Source organism: Neodiprion pinetum, chromosome 3 (genome assembly GCF_021155775.2).
Source record: "Neodiprion pinetum isolate iyNeoPine1 chromosome 3, iyNeoPine1.2, whole genome shotgun sequence".
Lineage (NCBI taxonomy): Eukaryota > Metazoa > Arthropoda > Insecta > Hymenoptera > Diprionidae > Neodiprion > Neodiprion pinetum.
This window is the reverse complement of record NC_060234.1, coordinates 19,474,076-19,494,749: the sequence shown is the minus strand read 5'-3', so window position 1 is coordinate 19,494,749 and position 20,674 is coordinate 19,474,076. Positions and strand designations below refer to the sequence as shown.

General features: G+C 35.9%; 2 protein-coding genes across 4 annotated transcripts; one reads left to right on the top strand and one right to left on the bottom strand.

The window, feature by feature from the left end:
* Nucleotides 1-604: 604 nt before the first annotated feature.
* Nucleotides 605-14,722, bottom strand: Ercc1 (DNA excision repair protein Ercc1). 3 transcript variants are annotated; one of them, XM_046617331.1, is made up of 5 exons: nt 14,448-14,722; nt 6,238-6,362; nt 4,074-4,268; nt 1,854-2,039; nt 605-1,566 (listed from the first exon to the last, which is right to left on the bottom strand). In XM_046617331.1, exons 1-5 carry the CDS (start codon nt 14,521-14,523, stop codon nt 1,315-1,317), a joined length of 834 nt encoding a protein of 277 aa, XP_046473287.1. In that variant the 5' UTR covers nt 14,524-14,722; the 3' UTR covers nt 605-1,314. The 3 variants fall into 3 exon arrangements, with proteins under 3 accessions (XP_046473287.1, XP_046473289.1, XP_046473288.1); XM_046617333.1 differs by lacking the exon at nt 6,238-6,362 and having other exon boundaries at nt 14,467-14,722; XM_046617332.1 differs by lacking the exon at nt 6,238-6,362 and having other exon boundaries at nt 14,448-14,721.
* A 535-nt stretch (nt 14,723-15,257) lies between these two features.
* Nucleotides 15,258-20,330, top strand: betaggt-I (geranylgeranyl transferase type-1 subunit beta). The gene is made up of 3 exons (XM_046617328.2): nt 15,258-16,221; nt 16,618-16,978; nt 19,051-20,330. The coding sequence occupies exons 1-3, from the start codon at nt 15,688-15,690 to the stop codon at nt 19,170-19,172; spliced, it is 1,017 nt and encodes a 338-aa protein (XP_046473284.1). The 5' UTR covers nt 15,258-15,687; the 3' UTR covers nt 19,173-20,330.
* Nucleotides 20,331-20,674: the final 344 nt, after the last annotated feature.

Sequence of the window (20,674 nt, the reverse complement as noted above, 5' to 3'; positions counted from 1 at the left end):
AACTGTTAGCGAATTGGACTTCACCAACACCTTCTATGGTGCGCAAAGTCGAACTTCCCATGCAGGTGTTACAAAAAGTATATCAAGTTACAACTAGTGCGTAAAGTGGGTGATTTCCGACGAGTGTGAGGTATGCAGCGTGAACCGCAAAGGCGAGTTCTGTGTTCACACAAATACGAGTGCGAAGTTGTCGGCAGGAGCCGAAAAAAAATTGCTTCAATTGCACGAGTAATGTACAGCAATGCTCATTAATGCCTTGGGCTTCCGGCTAACTCGTTTTCGGTCCGAAACAAAATATGAACTCGATTCTGTACGAATTATTCTAGACGAATTATGTGACAATGACTGGCGATGCAGCCGACGTGAGAGATTGGGAGTCATTGTCACATGGTTCGTATCGAATCGCAGTCGCATATTATTTCGAACATTGGTATTTCATAAAGAATACATAGATCGTATTTCAATTCGGCCAAGGTGTTCACTGTTATGCACAACGTTTTATTCTTGCCACGTAATTAACATGTGTGCTACCAAGAATTAGTGTACTAACGTAAGTCACACAAAAGGGCCATATTTCAACGAATTGAAACATGGCTGTAGCATGTATGATATGTATACAGAAATTTAATAATGTTTTTCTAGACCACATGGTATTACAGTGATGTATCGATTTGAAAATTTAATAACTACCTTAACAATTGTAAAAATTCAGTCTGTCGTGTTGATCCATGAATGGACATGTTTCTCACCTTTCAATTATCAAGGAGGTTGAAGTCGGTAACGTTATTGGAACGAAGCAATGGAAAAAAGTTCACTATTTTCCAATTTTAGAATGACGTTGAAGGAGCTAAATTTTCAAAATATGAATATGTCTTACATTATTACGGCTTACCGAGTTTTAGAAAATTTAGAAATTCCGAAATAACGGTTTTCCTCAATATGAATCGTTATAATAACGTTACTAACTTCAGCATGATTAATTATCAACGTAGTGATATTTGAGATTGTTTGAATGAAATTACATTCAGAAGCACAAGTACTACATGTATAGCGGATAAGATGCAACCAGGAGGTTTCCTCAAACTTGAAGAATAAGTGTGACAATGAAGTATCACCGTCGGATTTCACTAAACATTTCATATTAAATACATTCTTCACATTATCAATTCTTATTCTGTAGTAAATCAAGGATGAAGGTAACATTAGCGTTATTATTTAATGAAATGATCAGGAAATATCTTCACAATCTTACACATTACAAAGGGAACTTCGCCAGCGAATAGAGTAAAGGTAAGTTATTTTCAATGGTAATTTCTAAATGACGTTGGGTTCATCTGTTGATGTCGTAGTTTTTACTACCTTTTTTGAATGCAATCTTGAATCTCTCAAAAACGGTTCATGCAATGTTTTATGGAGACGAATCGCCTTTTGGAGTCCGAACCCAGGACAGAGACCCAATGCTTCACTGGAGGCTTTGACGACTTTCTCCACAGACCCAAACGTTGACAAAAGAGTCATTGCGTCCGTTTTATTCACAGATCTTACTGATGTCAATGCATTGATGAGCTTGAAATAAAAAACGCCCGTACATAAATTTCGTACGTTTTGTAATTTAAAAATATTATCAAACAATTTCAATTTGACACACAGCTTATTTAGGCGTAATTTAAAATTAGACTGAAGTCGCAAAGGTTTATCAACGATTATAGATAGTATGCCTTGTTAAAACTACAGTATTAAAAAACTCCTAAATCTGACAGTTGAATGTCTCCAGTGATTGGAAATTAACTCAATACGTCGACTTGCTTCAAAGTTTGAAATTACCAAAATTCTACTATTGAAACCTTGCTTACTTTCTCATGTGAAGATACATTTCCTCGTTCCATAATCATGTCAGGAGGTTTATTTTCATAGATCTTGTATGTTTCGATTATCTTGCCAGCATCTTCAGCATTCCAAGCTAGCATCAAGGTCAAATCAGCTAGAATACATATTCTCGTCAAGTGCTTCAAAGAATGGTGAGGCTCAGCAACATCGACCTGATGAAATTTTTGTCAAAGTCTATCAATGTGTATTATCAAGTCTAAAATTTATTTCAGTATTTACTACTTCAATTGTAAATCAATTAATATCTGGTTATAAATAAATATAGCTACACTGAGAATAGAAGGATTCAATTTGCTGACGATAAGTCTTCATCAATTCAAATAATTTCTGTTACAGTCCTGAAAGTGCATTTAGTCAAAACTAGCAGCCCATTGCGGCTCTACCTGCGATTTAAATACTTTGGCAAAACTATTAGACATAGCCATATACTGTCATAGAATTTTTTTGTAGAGCTTTTAGAGACTTTGAAAACTTTTGAACATAACTTTCCTCTATCCGTAAGAATTTAGTCGGCTTTCGCATGAGTGTGTGATCCCGTTCCGACTTGGTTTACAAATATTGTTATATCTTCATAACTATTGATTTGAAAATCTGATCAGACGTTGTAGCTATCAAAGAAAAAAATAAAAAGAATCTCCATCGGTTCAGTAGTTCTGAAGTTATAAGCGAACATACTGTTAGAAAAGGTGAAATCACCCGTCTTACCCTTTTTTTAATGATCTAGTAGTCATCATAGATAAAAGTTTATAAACCTCTTATGTCTTTAAAAAGAATAAGGTTGCTGCGTCAACCAACATTATTGTGAAAAAAGTCTTGTTTCAGACTTTAAACTGAAAACACGTTCTCTGCTATTAAAGCTTCTCCATAACATTTTTATTTGCGCCTTTAATTGACTCTCTAATTATTTAGAACCCATATTTATTTTGTAACGTCTTAAAACGTTACAATACAGACAAACAGAGAGACGTTGTGTTTTATAATATATGTAGAAATGTAGAGAAGAGACAACGCCTCGTCTAAATTTGAAAATAAAGAAACCGAAATTGTTACCAGATCTCAACTGACATAACTCATTTGTTGAAAGAATGTTGTTAACCTTTGTAGCGAACAGGATAAAGTGTTGTTTACGTGTTTTTTAAATGTGTATCATATAAAAAAAAATCATTTCAAGCTGTTCTGAGTATGGTGTTACATAATCGATTGAGGAGTACTTATGATAATCGAGATAATTTTTCCTTAAAACTTCGAATCCATTTAGAATTTTTCGTAAGATGATCGTGCTGTTATCGTAAAATGAACTTTGTCAGCTATAAGGCTAAATAAATATCGTGCCGCTTTTATCTATTTATTTCATTGCAAGATCGGCTTTGTAGTTATATTCTACGAATCATTCGATTATTACGTCGTATGATAAAATATCGGTCCTAGCTGAATTGGTCCACAATTGGCCGAATCCTCCGGGTTCATGCGGCTTTGTAATTTTCGTTGAAGGGTTAAATCTCATGCATGTATTGGCTATACATTCTCAACCAAAAGTGAGTCTCGTCGACAATATTGAATACTTTATGATAAGGTAAATAAATTTGAATAATAATAATGTCCAAAAACTATCAATAAATTGTTTAAACCAAAGATTGTTTCAGAAATTTTCACGCAATTTTTTTCTATGTGATGTATAATGGATTTGTTCCTTATTCCGAATACACATAATTTTTTAAAGAATTTCCTCATTATTCGGAAATTACCGTTTTCGAATTTTTAAATTTTGAAAAATGGAGGAAAAATCGTGAATGTTGGACACGTTTTCGTAAAAACGTTGCACATTTTAATTAAGAAGTTTCCGTGGCATCGAGCCAACGGTTTCGCAAATACAGCCTTTGCAAATTTTCGAAAACAGTAATTTCGAAATAATGAGGAAATTCTTTAAAAATTCATGTGTATTCAAAAAAATCAACGAATTCATTTCACATGACAAAAAAAAAAAAACATTCCGTATAAATTTGTTAAACAATTTATTGATAACTGTTGACACTATTATCATTCAAATTCAATTTTCTCATGGTCTATATTGTGGTTGATTTTTTCCGATTTTTATCTTATCATAAAGTATTCAATATTGTTGACGAGACTCACTTTTGGTTGAGAATGTATTGCCAGTACATCCTTAAATATACGAGTATAATCACCTGGGCCAATAGAACTCGGAGATCATACGCTTTGCCTAATAACTTAAGCCGGTCATGGATGTAATCTGGATTCAATTGGTGATAGCGTATCGAGAGGAAGAGTGCACACGTTCCTCTCCCCATCACGTAGTCTGGAACTATATCATCAAACTCCCAGGGAACACTGGTTATAGACTTCAGCAAAGGATTTCCTTTCTAGAAATGATAAGTGAATTTTAATTTTGATATGTTTTGTGTCCGATTTCAATTTTGCACATTGCTTCAGGAATAGGACTGGTATATGAGGTGTTCCATACCAATTCAATTCGCTAGGTCGTGATACGGCCCAAGAATATCACCCACATTTTTTGGTTTTTGTTTTTCGAATAACTCGTTCACAGTCTATACATTTTCAAATTTTTTGTTAAAAAAAAGTCCCAATTGATTTTGAAAAACCACAAATCGAATTAATTCAAAAAAAAACTTCGCAAACTCGAGCGTGGAAGTTAATTTTTTTCAAATATCTTTAATTAAATTTTCTATTTTAACGCCAATGCACCGCGCGTGTAGAGTACAAAATATATTACTGTAATCTACACCTGATATTTACAGTTTAAGAAAACTTCGACTTTTCCTTCAGAACCGTTTGTATAGAAGACCAGTTCAGGTTAATTCGAGTATATGTAGATCCTGAACACCTGAGGTTTAATCGCTGAATTTTTAGTAATATACTGTGTTACAAGTGCCGAAAGTGGGCGATTTCCGATAAGTGTACCTGAGATTATAGCTCTCCGATTTTCTTCATTCTGTGATATGTTGTAATGCATTAAAAACATTACAGACAATGACAGGTACGTTATTTTCAGACTCAGGGAATGCATCCTTTATTTTTGAAAGGCAAACTTTAGGGATCATTTCTGTTCCTTATCCGGCCAGATTACCACGTAAAAAAAAATTCGTGCTCGATGTTTTTTAATGTACAATATATAAAAGCTTAAAGCACATTGTTGAGGTAGGCCTTGGGTACTTTCTGTATGATTTGGCATGGAACACATACTGGTAGGTATTGTATTTACAAATAACCTCGTAATTAAACCTCACGACGTGACAGTTCTCGATTTTTATAAAACTTAGCACGTCCGTGCGACGCATCGTGATATACAACAAGATTTCATCAGAATTAGCTCATTAATGAAGGAAAGCTTTTGCAACAGGACTGCCAGCCATGAAGCATTGATGGCACGTTAGGATAATTTGCTGATTTGTTTTTTTGGAATGCAATTTTCTTCAAAAACTAGATTTGCAAACGCATCAAATTGATTGAGTGTTTTCGGAGCATTTCGAAAAGTCAATTTTTCGAAAAATGACAATATCGAAAATCTACAAGGCCAAAGTAAGTAATGTTAAGGTACCAAAATATTGAAGACAATCAAATTAATTTGCAGCTTTTAAGCAGTTGCACGGAGAGAAGAAAAAGAGAGACACATCAGGGTTTTGGAAAAAAAATGCCCATGCGAACTATATTTTTTACTATAAAAGTAGCAAATTTTACTCTGCACAGTGATTTTCACTGATTCTACAGTAAATTCTACATTTTACGAAGTATAGTTTACGAAAAAAACAGATGTGTCCATCTTTTCCTGCAGTTTCGAGTAAAATCTGCTCTTTTATTCTCTCCGTGTGGCTTTGCATTATATGAACATATTTTTCTTAACAATTATCACGGTTTATTGAATTTCAGATAATCCTAAAGTTGCGATATAACGATTTTTCCTAAAAGTACATCGCTGCATTAAGATCACGATTGCTTTAACGTCATTTCACTTACTTGTAAAAATTAAATGGTGAATACTTTTCTGGCATTAAGTATAACGATTTCTACCTATCATATGCGTAAAGAGTGAGGCCCCTGGTAATATCTTCGACGTTATGAAAATCTGACCCTAGACATTGCTTCCAATAATAATCAGCAATTCTTGATAGTAAGAACTGTTAAATGAAATATATATTTAAAAGGCGACCACAAGGTCTCAAGAATATGCAAAATTATCAAGCCAAAAAAATCAAGAATAATGCAAAAATTATTACTTTGACGATGCGAGAAATAACGTCCGACAATTATTTATAACTTTAACCTCGACTTATTTTAAGAACTCGGTTATTTGCATGAGTGATTTTAGCGCACCTGTTTAGGACTAACAAGGATAGCATTCAACTTCAGCGCTCCTTTAGGCTTCGACGGTCCAGCTACATTATTCTGTGGCAAGTCTTCTTTGAAAAATTCTGACTTCTTCAAGTTGGTGAAAGCAGCTACCGGTAAAAAAAAATCATACAATCTATAAGAACCAAATCTAGCTGAATTGTGCGAAATGGCAGATTAAAAATAGCTTGTAGAAGCATGTTTAATAATATAATAGGGAATTCGTAGACGAAAACAGGTAACAGACAAATATTATCAGGAAATGCTGTGAAGTGGTAAAGAAGTATAAATTAATCGCGTTAGCTAATTGTAATAGCCTACAAATTTGCAAATATGGGCTAACTAAGAAAAATTCAGAGTACCAACGTTTCACATGCCTGAAACAATCGTGAAGGCGTCGTAAAGTATACCCTATCGGAAAATTGGATTTAAGAAAGGAAGTCAGGTGGAAGAAAAGTATACGTCGAGTGTCCGTGTCAGTGGATATATTCTGAAAACTTTTTGCACTGCGGATACCGAAATTCAAAGTGCATGGAGAAGATGTTCGGCCAAACAGTTTTGCCGTTCAGAACGAGGCACAGTCACGCACGGTAGATTCGCTGTTTACGTACATGCCTTATTTTCAACCTGTGAATACGAGCTCGTCTGAATATTCGATTATGCCATTTTTAAGGGTGAACGATATACTCTTGATTCTGGAATATTACATTATGTAACAAGGGAATAAAGTTGAAGATTATTCCCGGGGGTGTGTTTCTCGCTTCGCTCAGGCAGCAATCACCTCCGGGAATAATCGGCTTTCATTTCAGTGTTGCACATAGAACTTTATTGACTTAAAAACTAGAAGCATTTTGATTTAAATTATCCATTCGTCGCTATCGAACTTTATTTTATTTTTAAATTAACTTGTTTAATTGACATGATTATATCACCGCGTATTACCACGAGTTGCAATAATGCATTCTTTGGCGTGTTAGGTGCAGACGGTTGTCTCCAGACACCGTCTGAGGCACAATTTTGACAGGTACCTCCCGAGTGGCTTAAAAAAAGTACCTGGTTTGTTCTTCGCTCTGTTAAAGTGCGAGTTCCACTTACTGCAATTAACCCTTACGGGCTATTCCGCGTCAACCAGATCAGTCATCTCAGATATTTTTTTAATTTGGCATGTGGATTGTGTGTGAGGAGTTAGATTCTTGTGCCAAAGCGCGAATCTCATAATGCAAAATTCGATTTTTTATTAACCATAACAAATTGGACTCCCATTTTTTTCAAAAATTCATAACTTTGGCAAAAAATTAGATACAATATATATTTTTTATTCAAATTACGCGGAAAGCTCCATAGAATTTAAAAAAAAATACGAAATGGTAAAAAAAAGTTGTTATCAATTGTTTATTTAACAATTAATTTTTCAAAGATTTTTAAAACAGTGACTGACACGATCAAAAAATTTTTTTAAAATTCTGACATGTTCCTTGAACTGTACTACAACCTGTGAATTAATTCCAGAGGGGTGTTTTTCTTCGTTTTCGAGTAAAAAATCATTAAAGGTGTCGATGCGCATGAAATTGCGGCGCGCCGAGTCTCTACGTAATGGCGGGCGGCCGGTTGCCGTCCACCGCTACCCCGCGGTGGCGTCGCAGCGTTATTTTACAATTAGTCATTTTCACGATGTAGGACATGATTGAAGAATCTGAAAAAATACTGTACCTTCACAAGGCCTGCTCAAAGCGATAAGTGAAGTTTCAGGAATGTGTTTTTATTTTAAAATACGTAGCAAGTTATGTAATTATTATCATTTATGTGCACTCTCATGGTGTGTAACCGTTATTTTGAATCTCTGTAATAAAAAAACGGTGAAAAACACATTCCTGAAACTTCACTTATCGCTTTGAGCAGGCCTTGTGAAGGTACAGTATTTTTTCAGATTCTTCAATCATGTCCTACATCGTGAAAATGACTAAAATAACGCTGCGACGCCACCGCGGGGTAGCGGTGGACGGCAACCGGCCGCCCGCCATTACGTAGAGACTCGGCGCGCCGCAATTTCATGCGCATCGACACCTTTAATGATTTTTTACTCGAAAACGAAGAAAAACACCCCTCTGGAATTAATTCACAGGTTGTAGTACAGTTCAAGGAACATGTCAGAATTTTGAAAAAATTTTTTGATCGTGTCAGTCACTGTTTTAAAAATCTTTGAAAAATTAATTGTTAAATAAACAATTGATAACAACTTTTTTTTACCATTTCGTATTTTTTTTTAAATTCTATGGAGCTTTCCGCGTAATTTGAAAAAAAAATATATATTGTATCTAATTTTTTGCCAAAGTTATGAATTTTTGAAAAAAATGGGAGTCTAATTTGTTATTGTTAATAAAAAATCGAATTTTGCATTATGAGATTCGCGCTTTGGCACAAGAATCTAACTCCTCACACACAATCCACATGCCAAATTAAAAAAATATCTGAGAGATGACTGATCCGGTTGACGCGGAATAGCCCTTACGCACTAGCAGGGGCAAGGTTCATAGCCAAGAGTTGAGTTTAATTACAGTTTTGTTATTCCGATTTATTAAATGAATACTCTACTAGAAAAATATGCAAAATAACATATGAGGAATATGTATACGGTGGTTGAAATATGGATCTTCGTTGTTCAACAAAGCAAACAGAGTTTGGATGGGTGGAAGACGGTCAGATGCTCATTTCCCAGGGTGGCATGATGCGGATCCTTATGTGCTCCAGCGACAAAGCGCAAAGGTAAAACAGAGCAGAAACCTTGGCGAGGATCACACAACCGCCTCTTAGATATTGATTGACTTTTAGACTGCCTGATAGATTTTCCTCAAGTCGGTGTATACAACGATGGACTTTGGTAGGAGCCATTGGACAATCGCGTGCTGTTCACCCTCGGTGTGGTCAACCAGGCTGCGAGTTGGTTAAATTAAATAGGTTATCTTCCGTTGGCGACGGAACTCGAGGCTCAACGTTATTGCGACGTGCAAAAAACAATGGTAAGAAAACTAAAATATTCTATATTGCATGTAAAATTGCGCTGGCTGCGACTTTTTTGCGCCAATGATGCATATAAGGCTTTGATGATAGTAGTCAAAATATGGGACACTTTGACGTAGATAGCAAAAACTGAGTACAGCAATACGACTCAAACGTGGTCAGCAATATGAAATATACCTGCCACGAAATCGTAAAATAAAATGAAACTATCTGTCACTTATTCTCCATGTAAATAGCGCCCAATTGCATTTTCATCATACAACAATTAGCGTTTATGAGTGAACCAAAAAATTACAAATTCGACACAATATAGTTGTTTTAAAATCGTTAGTTGAAATAATTATAAGTTGCAGGCTTGTAATTTAATTGTCGGATGGTTCTACTTCACTTTCCCATTTAATGGTAGAGACTTCATATTGGCCAAGTTCGGATCGTATTTCGCCACAGTCAGTTTTACCTACGATTTTATCCACCACACAAATTTAATGTCACTTACATATTTTAACTATTATCATAACCTTATGGGACGCATGTGACTATAAGCCATCCCCCCCGCGCCTCGCAGAAGCTATTGGTTTATGGGGACGTACCCGAAAGGATGTGGCGGGTTTGCAAGTCGATATCATTATTATTGCTGTTATTATTATCATTATTATTACACGAATCAATTGTGCAAAAAAATTGCAGGTCGCGCATGTTTACATGCAATGCTGAACACATACATCCAAGTATTGTTTACTTCGCGCCACCGTAATGCCAAGGAATGCATACTTGCAACTAGCAAAGTCAATGACATAAATAGATTGTAAGATAAACACAATACAAGTTTCTTGTCTGAAGCCCCCCTGGGAGGATGAGGGGGTGGCGAGGAGGGCAGAGCGGGTGGAAGTAAGCTAAGCCCTCCTCCTCGCGCTGTACCTCTATTCCGAAACAGTGCTAACCATAAATAAATGAGGTGTCACTACAAATATGTTGCAAAAAAAATTGCGATCGTGAAATATGATTTTTACGCTGAAAAGACGGAAAGGAAGCCGGTGCAAATTTGATTTCACCGAAAATGAAGAACGGATAATTCACACTTGAAAATGGTATAGCCGAGTTTTTAGATGAGCTGATATTACGAGATTGGGGAGGCCGCTCAACAACATAAAAACGGTATCAACGCACGAAATGCGTTTCTCGATGAGTTAATAGTGAGTAATCTGAGACTCGGAAATAAAGAGCGCATAATTCACCCCTGTGAAGAGTTAGCCCCGCATTTTTCAAATATTGAAATTATGAACGGAGTTCTAGGTTCATTTCAAACAGTTCTAGAGTTCTTTATCGATTTTAGTAATAGTTCTACTATTAGGGGTGTGAAAACCCCCCTAAAAAAATTTTACACGGATGAGGGGCCAAATTCACAAAAATAAAACTTCAAAATTTCGAATAAATTTTTCGTTCGAGCTCGGATCGAAAAATTTCACAAGAACTATCGACAGAACTCTTTTAGGGCTACTCAGAACTCTTTCGAAAAGAACCGAAACTCGAAGCGGAACTTTTTTATGTCGACAAAACTGATTTTGAGTTTGAAAATCCCCAATAACTTTTTCGTGCGAGCTCGGAACTTTACAGGAGTGCATAATTCGCACAATGACAGTTACGAATTTTTTTGACTAGATGTCATATCGAATTTCTTCATATCGAAGACATCTTAAGAAATTCTTTCATGATAAAACCCACTGAAACTTACTTAACCCTTTCGGCCCGAGCGGTGACTATAGTCACCCAACGCCTGACGCTCGCTCTGTACGAGCGGTGACCATGGTAACCCAACCAGTGTTCCCAACCGTAACATAATTATAGTACATGTCACATGATTTCACTGCCGGCACTATGTAACATTGGACCCGTCCTATAACCCGTAAATGTACTATAATTTCACTTTCACTGCATCACATGTGAATTTTTCCTCGTTTCTTTCGGATTTTCTTCCTCGTCGATGTTTAGCTTTAATATTTTTTTTTTCGCCTCGATTCCCCATATTTTCCGTTCGACCCACGGTTCAACCATCGGTGCGTTTCACTAAAGGACCACTAGGCAGCTGCCCGGTTACACTCAGGCCGCTCAGGCGGCTCACGAGCACCGTTTTCATTCGCTAACAAAAAGCAGAAAGTGTGTTTCCGAGCATCCGAGCGTTGAGATTGGCTGCGCTGTTTTCAGGTCTTTTGTGTTTACAGTGCTTTTTGTTTCTTTTCAATCAATAAGTTTTACGTTTTTCAGGTTTTTCGAAAAGTACTAGAATTTTCTTATGCGTACGATAATGCTACGGCCCTGGCCACAATAATTCTGATCGACGGGGTTGGGAACGCTGAACCCAACATATGACGCTCGCTTTGTACGAGCGGTGACCATGGTAGACCAACATTTGACGCTCGTTATGTACGAACGGTGACTTAGGTCACTCGCGACTCTTCATGAGCAGAATATATATGTTATCTCCATGGTAATCCATCGCAAGTATTTTGCACTTGTTTTACGCTGCCTAATAATAAACTGACGAAACGAGCAACACTATAAGAAACATATTTGAACAGTACGCTTGTCTCAGCTCGCTCAGACGTTCGGAATATTTTCACGGTATGTGTTAATTTTTCTGCATTATCACATCATTTCATTTTATTATATTTTTCGTTTATTTTGTACCCCTCAAAGATAATGAAGAGGAATTGCAAAAGAAGGAAAGGAAACTGTTACTCCATCGAAAATGAGAGCAATGAGATATACGACAAATCTTCGGAGTCCAATAGCGATAGTGCAATCAATAATATTTATACTAGAAAGAAGCCAATTCGTCGGATAAAAGTACTTAGCACGTCACCATCAGAAGATGATAATATTGAAGATGCTTTGCCATCAACTTCATTCCATAATATCCAATGGACTACGAAGAATGCTGAATTAACATTTCATAATTTTGATCTTTCCAATTCCGGACTTCAGACAGAAAACTTACAATTTTCCTCTACAATATTACATTATTTTGAATCATTCTTTTCACCTGATCTTGTAGGCTTTATTGTAGATAAGACAAATGAGTATTGGGCACGTATAGTAAGTGATAAGACGTGTCGTGTCAAAATTGGAACAACTGTTGACGAACTATACTGTTTTCTCGCTTGTACCTTACTAATGTCACGAAATAAAAAATTAGCGCTTCGTGAATATTGGTCCAAGGATAAACTTTTAAAATCTGATATTTTTAGCGAAATTATGTGTAGAGATAGATATTTAGTTTTATTGAAAATGTTGCATTTTAGTGATGATAATCAAAATTCTTGTGATCGGTTGCAAAAAATTAGTAGCGTTTCAAGCAGACTTCAAAAATCGTTCAAAGATTTGTTTTATCCGTTTCAAAATTTATGTATACATGAAAGTCTATTACTGTACAAAGGTAAGCTATCTTTTAAACAGTATATACCGACCAAGAGAAGCCGATTTGGCATCGAATCATATGTATTATGTGATTGTAAAACTGGCTATGTACTAGATATCGTATATACGGGCAGTGAATCACACGTGACAGAGAACATGGAAAACATTGGCAAAACAGGAAACATCGTTTTAACACTTTTGAAACCGTACTTGGGAAAAGGTCATTCACTGTATGTTGATAATTATTATAGCAGTCCCGCTCTTTTTAATTTATTACATACAAATGTAACGAATGCTTGTGGAACTGTAAAGCGAAGACGAAAAGGAATGCCTGTAATGGACAGAAAATTAGAAAAAGGCGAGGTTGATTTTCGGACATCAAGTAATTTGCTGGCCCTTAAATGGCGAGATAAGACGGACGTACTTATGTTATCTACTTTCCATACTAGCGAATTTATATCAACAGGAAAAAGAAATTATAGGACGCAAGAAATCGTATATAAACCTAAATGTATAGTCGATTATAATTTGTCAATGGGAGCTGTCGACAAATGTGATATGGTCATAAGTTCTATTAAATCCATTAGAAAATCTATAAAATGGTACAAGAAATACTTTTTTCATTTGCTAGATATTGCCGTTTGGAATTCTTATTGTTTATATAAATACAAAACAGAAAAAGATATTTCTATAGCTGCTTTTCATCTTGAATTAGTACGGCAAATTTTTCGAAAATATCATAAAAACGATGTTAGACATAGCGGTCCTAAATCTGCGGATAAATATCCTTTGAGACTTACTGGTAGACATTTCCCAGCGATTTACACTAACGAGAAAACAAAACGAAAAAGTGCACTGAGAAAGTGTGTTGTTTGTATTAAGAATGGTGTTCAACGACAATCACATTATCAATGTAAAACATGTGACGTAGGCCTTTGCGTATACCCGTGCTTTCAAACTTATCATACAAAATTACATTATTAAATTATAAAATCTGGATGTTTATGTGTTTCATTTATATTATTAAATTATATTTTCTAATTGCATTGTTATAATTTTTTAAGCATTTTTTTTTACGAGCGACTGCACTCGCTCTGCGTAAGATAGCGTGGTATTGTGCGTCTGACGGGCGCTTGTAGTTGTTCCGCAAGTACGGACGCTTACCGCGACTGCTCGGTCAGCGGGGACGGCGCGACGTAGAATGCGTCCGTACCGAAAGGGTTAACGCCAAATTTAATTAAACCATGATTTGAGAGGGAGTAATTTACTCTTCAAAATGACCTGGTCAATTATCGGAAATTCCCAAAATAAAGTAGTGGAAGGGTTGACTGTCGTATATAATCAGCTTTCCAGTAAAAATTATTTTCTTCTCGTTACGAAGTAGAGCGGAAAATTTTTCGATTACGCCATGCAACAGTGCACAATTTGACATTTTTTAAAATCACGACTACGCGGGGAGGGGGGGGGGGGGATTCTACAGCGATCGATCTTTACTTCGATAAAAAAAAAACTAACCATGAATCCATGCAACAACGGATGGAACTTGTTTTGAAAACACGTTTCATAACCTCAAAGGCGGTGACGGCTTATTGTTTAGCCTAAGACCCAACGGTTACCGTACTTTGGTTCACTCTCAACGAACACAGTGCAGATCTAAAAAAAATATACAGGTTCTAGCGGCGTAAAATCTTGTTACATTAGATACAGCGCCGTGGGACTGTTTCTACAATTGTTTCCACCGTGCACACGCAAAAGTAACGTACCGCCAAGCGTAGAACTAACTTTGGGTTGTTTTGGAGGCGACGAAGTGTCATCTGCATCTTGTTTACTTCGATCCATAACGTTTTTACTAGTAGATTTTTGTTTGGCTGAAGTACAATGTCACTGAATTTTATACATCCGCACGTATATATTTGAAAACAAAGAATTTTTCCTTTCGTTTTCTACTTTTGAATGGTTGTCGAGTTCAGAGAAAAGTAACCTAGCAAAACTGAAGCATTAGGCTGGATTTACATGTGCAGCCTTAGAGCATATACAACTAGAAGTAGCTACCCATGCCGTCAACCTCCAGCAGAGCAGCAAACTCAAGACATTTCATGAGCAGCGCTGCTACTGCTGCGTCAAATCACTAGGCAGATGATAGTAATATCTAGTAAGTTACTAAACTGCTGCTACCCATGAAGGCCGTGTTCGAAAATTGACTGACAGTGCTGTCGGCAATCTTTCATCTCTTTTGTGCTACTGAGTTCATAAATAGCTCTGTCTCTGTCCTAGGGAATTTTTAGTACTGGCAGTCAATTTACGAACACGGCCGAAATCTTACCTTTAAGAGCATACCCATACCAGTGCGCGCCTTAGAGCATACACTACTGAAGGAGGTCTCGCGTGTGCAGAAAGTGTGGCGAACGAGTCATAGAGCATTCATGCCGTCTACTGTATACACACAGCCTATCTCTCTCGCTCTACAATCTGGTTGGCCTGCTTGGTTGGCCATAGTTTTCGCGAGATTGACGGCATGGGTAGCTACCTTCGGTAGTATATACTCTATGGTGCACACCGACACAGCCAGTGAAATCCAACTAGAGAATTTCCTACTTATATCCACACCGTATGGTTGGTGAGTCATTGAAATGGACCGTATAAAATCTGTATCGTGGATATCGTGTCTATATGGTGAAAACTGGTGTAAACATGAGAGTGGTCACCGGTGATTAAGTAAGTTGACGAAGTCAAGTAGTAGAAAACTCCTCGTGATGTTATCGCGGTTTTGTGGTTACTCGGTGAACAAGTAACGATCTCTCAGCATGATAATAACTTATCGATACGTACAACTCAGCTGAAAGGCGTGGCTCAAAAGATGTTTAAATTGTATATTGCCAAATAGTGTAGAATAAGTTAAAAAATCAGTGCAGTATCTCGAGCGCACGAGTGACACGTCCTGAGGGGAATCCGGCTGTTATACACGCATTTAAATCAGCCGCTCAACGCACGGCTGTCAAAAATATGACTGTAACACTGGCGAAGCACCAACATGCCAAATACTTCCAAAGATTTATTCATCTACTGCCCAATCAGTTGGCAGTGCACGATTCCATCAGGTTGACAATGGCGTTTTTCGCCCTCTCTGGCCTTGATGTTTTAAATTCATTGGATGTATTAAGCGAACAGAAACGGTCTGAGGCCATTGAATGGATATACCGCCTTCAAGTTCGTGGACCTGGCCCAAGGTCTGGATTTCAGGGATCAACTTCTGTCCCCAAGGAAGCTAGCAAATACCAGACCGGACATCTTGCCATGACGTATCTTGGGCTTGCTTCCCTTTTAACTTTAGGGGATGATCTTAGTCGGATAGATAAAAAGTCTATCATCCAAGGTGTTCGCGCTTGCCAAAATGACGACGGTTCATTCACAGCCACATTAACCGGTAGTGAAAGCGATATGAGGTTTATCTATTGTGCTTGCTGCATTTCGGCGATTCTTGATGATTGGTCAGGCATTGACAAGCGCAAAGCTATTAACTATATCAAAGAAAGCATTGTGAGCAATAAACTGGATTATTTGGTCATAAAACTTGGCTAGGCATTAGATAATGAGCATTATTATTACTTTGACAGGTCTTATTACAGAGCTGAACTACATTCAGTGTAAAGAAATTTGGAATTTGCTTTCCATAATATGCTTGAAAAATGCATCAATTCTAAATGTTCGAATCTGTATTACTATAATTTACTCTTACCGTCGTAGTTACGAGGTTAAAATTCTCTTGATTTCAATAAATTTGCTTAGATCCATGTATGAAAAGTATATTTCCAAACTCATAATAATTTTCTTTTCAATATTCCTTTATTATCTTACTTATTCATATTTATATACATGTATCAGAACTATTATATAGACAGATTTCCTATAACTCAAAATGCTATTAATTTTTAGTCCTACGATGGAGGAATTGGTCAGGGTCCTGGTCTGGAGTCCCATGGTGGAAGTACATTCTGTGCAGTAGCAAGCCTGCTCTTGATGGACAATCTGACAAGTGCCTTGAGTGAAAAGCAGTTGAATAGGTTGAGATATTGGTGTCTCATGAGGCAAATCGGTGGTTTTCACGGAAGACCCAACAAACCTGAAGACACTTGTTATAGTTTTTGGGTGGGAGCTACACTACAAATTTTAGGCGTCAGACATCTTACTGATGCTACAGAGAATCGAGCTTATGTCCTCACAACACAAGATTCAGTTCTGGGCGGTTTATCAAAGTTTGATACTTCTGCACCAGATCCTTTACATACCTATCTAGGTAAATTTAAAATAACATGTTACATCATACTGTTCATTCGTTAGACTACTAATTTTTACATGGCTACCTTTGCCCTACTAATTATAATTTTATTGCTTTTTTTCTGATATTTTATTAACCAAAATGCGTGATATCATGTATTGCTGTGACGTGAAGGCATTGAAGAGTTGCAGTATCAGTTCAAGTGTTTAAGAGCTGTTTTTTATTTTTATACTATCTGTAAATACTTGAAAAGATGTGGAAATTCACAATAAGCAACTGTCATTAGATTTTTTCTGCTCTCTTCTAACTTTTGAAGAATAAGACAATGCAGGCATTCCAAACCATTTTAACTCACGATTAGGCATGAATCTCACTTTTTCAATTTCACTCTCATCTTAGTATATTATAAGACGTGACCGAGAAACACCAGTTGCGAAAACTTAGTTTTTTTTTTCAAATTCAATAGCCTGTCAGTAAATCGTGTGAAATCGCTGTTAGCCATAATTAATTTTGATCAAATTTGTATGGTAAATTCTTCATAATCAGACGACAATATTGAGACCTTAGAAAAGATAAACGTGCAGTAACTTCAGAAGACGTGATATCATAAATTTAAAAAAAACTCGCGTAATGTGACTGAAAGAGAAAAACAAGAAAAACGGGAATCGCAGAAAAATTAGGAAAAATTTCTAGTTCGGAGATCTTGCAGTCTGTTCAAATCTTGATGAAGAATTTCTTTCTCTTCGCCTTTTTAGGTACCTTTTCCTCTTTTAGTCAACTTTAAATTAATTTCCCATTTCATTTGCTTATATCCCTCAAGAGGTAAGTCTACTGTATAAACAAAGGGAAAGCGTTTTTTTGACAATTTTTTTCAAATGGAAGAAAAGGTCATAAAATAATGATATTTCAGGAAGTTATTAGGCATATATTTAAATATAATACAAAACATTATCATCAACAAATATTCTGTAACGGCGACACTAGAGTCATTCTTGCGAGTCATGTTGAATTCAGGAGCATGCGGCGTAACTGGTGAAAAGTTGAATATGGATAAAAAAATTTTAAATCACTCAATCTACATATCAATAACTACAGAACTGCAGTGGTACCATTTTTGAACATTTGTTGTTGATATTTTTTTGTATTATACTTAAACGTATGCCCAATAATTTCCTTAAATATTATTATCTTATTACCTTGTCTTCAATCCAAAAAAAAAAATCGTCAAATTTTTAGGTTTTTACAGTGGTGTTATCCCTTAAACTAAACTACCCACACCTTTGCTCTGGAACCAGGCAAAACTTTCATCTTTTTACACAAAACGGGCTATCTCCATTTTATTGAAATCAGAATTGTTGCTAATTGTCAAATTGCTAGAACATTACTACTTTTTAATCCCAAATAACAAATCGTGTTTTTGTGATACAGTGCAAAGTGCCAGAAAGTGAATGACATTGAAAATATATTGAAAAAAAAAATTATGTGCAAGTAGAAATGGCCTAGATACAGAATACTTAAGAACAGTATATAAAAACAACGTCCTAAAGTATTGTCTCAAATTCACAAACTCTATTTTATTTGGGTGGAAAAAAATTCAAAACTGTAGTACAATATTTTTGAACCCAATCCGTTTTAAATATTCGAAATCAAGCGGAGAAATAATTAAGAATGCAAATAAATTACACACCCACGTAGAAATTTAGGAAGAAAGTGGTTTAGTTTACAAATTGAGGGTTTGATGGGTGGCTTTTCTCTATGTCATGTCACGTTGAAAAAAACAGGTTTCTGACCCTTGACCTCTTCCACATTTTACAAAATAGTTATGTAGGTAATATTTGATCACTAATACAGCCTCGTGAGTGTGTAATTTGTTGTCGACAAAAATATTTTTTCGAATCTTTAATGATGTGTGGAACTCTACTGATACAGCTAAGATTTTTCTGATCACTATCTATGATTATTTTATCTGTGAATTATTGCATTGCGAATGCAATATGGAAAAAAACACTGATGTTAAAAAGCAAGCAACACAACTACTCAAGACTGGTTGGTCTACATGAGGTTACCTTAATAATCATTTATTTTTACAGGACTTTGTGGTTTAAGTCTTCTCGGAGAGCCCGGCCTTCAAGCAGTGAATGCAGCATTAAACATCTCCCAGAGTGCTTTTGATCATTTAGAAGAGATACATAAAATTTGGGCAGGAGACTGAGTTCTATAGTGAAAAATGGAACGATTAGTTAACGAATATTGAGTAATCATTATGTTCATATCAAGCGCACATGTCAAAGCACACCTGAATCAGTGTTACTCTCTATTTTGGTACAGAAGGCAAACATTAATGATGTGATGATGGAGAGAATACACCTATTACAAAGCATAAAAGTATTGCGGGTTAGACTATTTGTTGAAATCATAATATTATTCCAATGGCCAATTGTCGATATCTCTCGAGTCACAACAAAATGCCTATGATGCCATTCCATACATAATTTATATATTATACAAAATTATTAAGTGTAATGCAGAAGTATGATGTATTATTTAGATGAGATAATATTGTGTACTTGTCAATTATCATTGTTATTGAAACGGTTCTAAAGTCTCGTTAACTTTCATTCATTAAAGTGGTTATTCAGAAACAAGAAATTATGTGAATACTGTGTATTGAAGGCAGTGCTAGAAATTCCCTAGGACAGAGGCAAAACTACTCACGAACTCGGCAGCGCAAAAGAGGAACTGCCCTAAGCTGGATGCGCTAGAACTGGACAAATTCCCGGGATTAGTGTCTGATTACAGTTGTTTTAATTTTTACGAATAAAAGCTCAGCTATCAAACGTTACAATTGCGTTATCAGACATCTTCTCTATGTATATACATTCGAAAATTTCAACATATGGATTGCAACCTTATGCACTAAATAATTGCTCCATGAATCATGATCTGACGCAAATTCAATTGATTTTCATAAAAATCATTTGATGCTCATTCGTGGGTGTTCGAAAATCGATTCACAACGCTTAGGAGTCAATTATTGATGAGTAATAATTACTAGCGTTTTCAACTGGTTGCGCTTGGTATGCACTACGTGTAATTCGCCTCATTCATAACCAATAGCAAAACTGCAATTCTAGGGAAACTACACTTGGCGTGCACTGAGCCGGTTGAAAACGCTACAAGACAATGTTCCATGAAATTTTATCTTAAGTAGTTCTCAGTGCTCTAGTTTTTGTTACAATTGAATTTTGTTTAGATGAAATAGTGTTTCTACTTAAACAAGCATTAATTACAGAGGCACGTATTTAAATTTGAATGAAGATAATTGGACAGCAATATATCCCAGAACTGAATAAAATAATTTCGAATTATATTTTATTATGTCTATTACTTGTTTTCCTTTCATCGAGGTAAGTAAAGTGATCGCATATCATTTAGCATCGATAGCAAAAATATAATGCTTTTTAATCGGTATCTTTAATAAAAAAATAAGTAGAGGTTGAGAATCAACATAACCTCACAAACTTATTATAAATTTTTGGTGAAGACGCCTTCACGAAAGAAAAAACGCGAATAGTGTGATCTAATTTCATAGAATTGTTTGGAGAAAGATTAGTTAAAAATTTCAAATTATATCGATTATGGTGATGTTGAAGCATTTCCTCTATGAAATAGATACATAATAATAATAATGCGTATATCTGTCTCTGTCTAGTC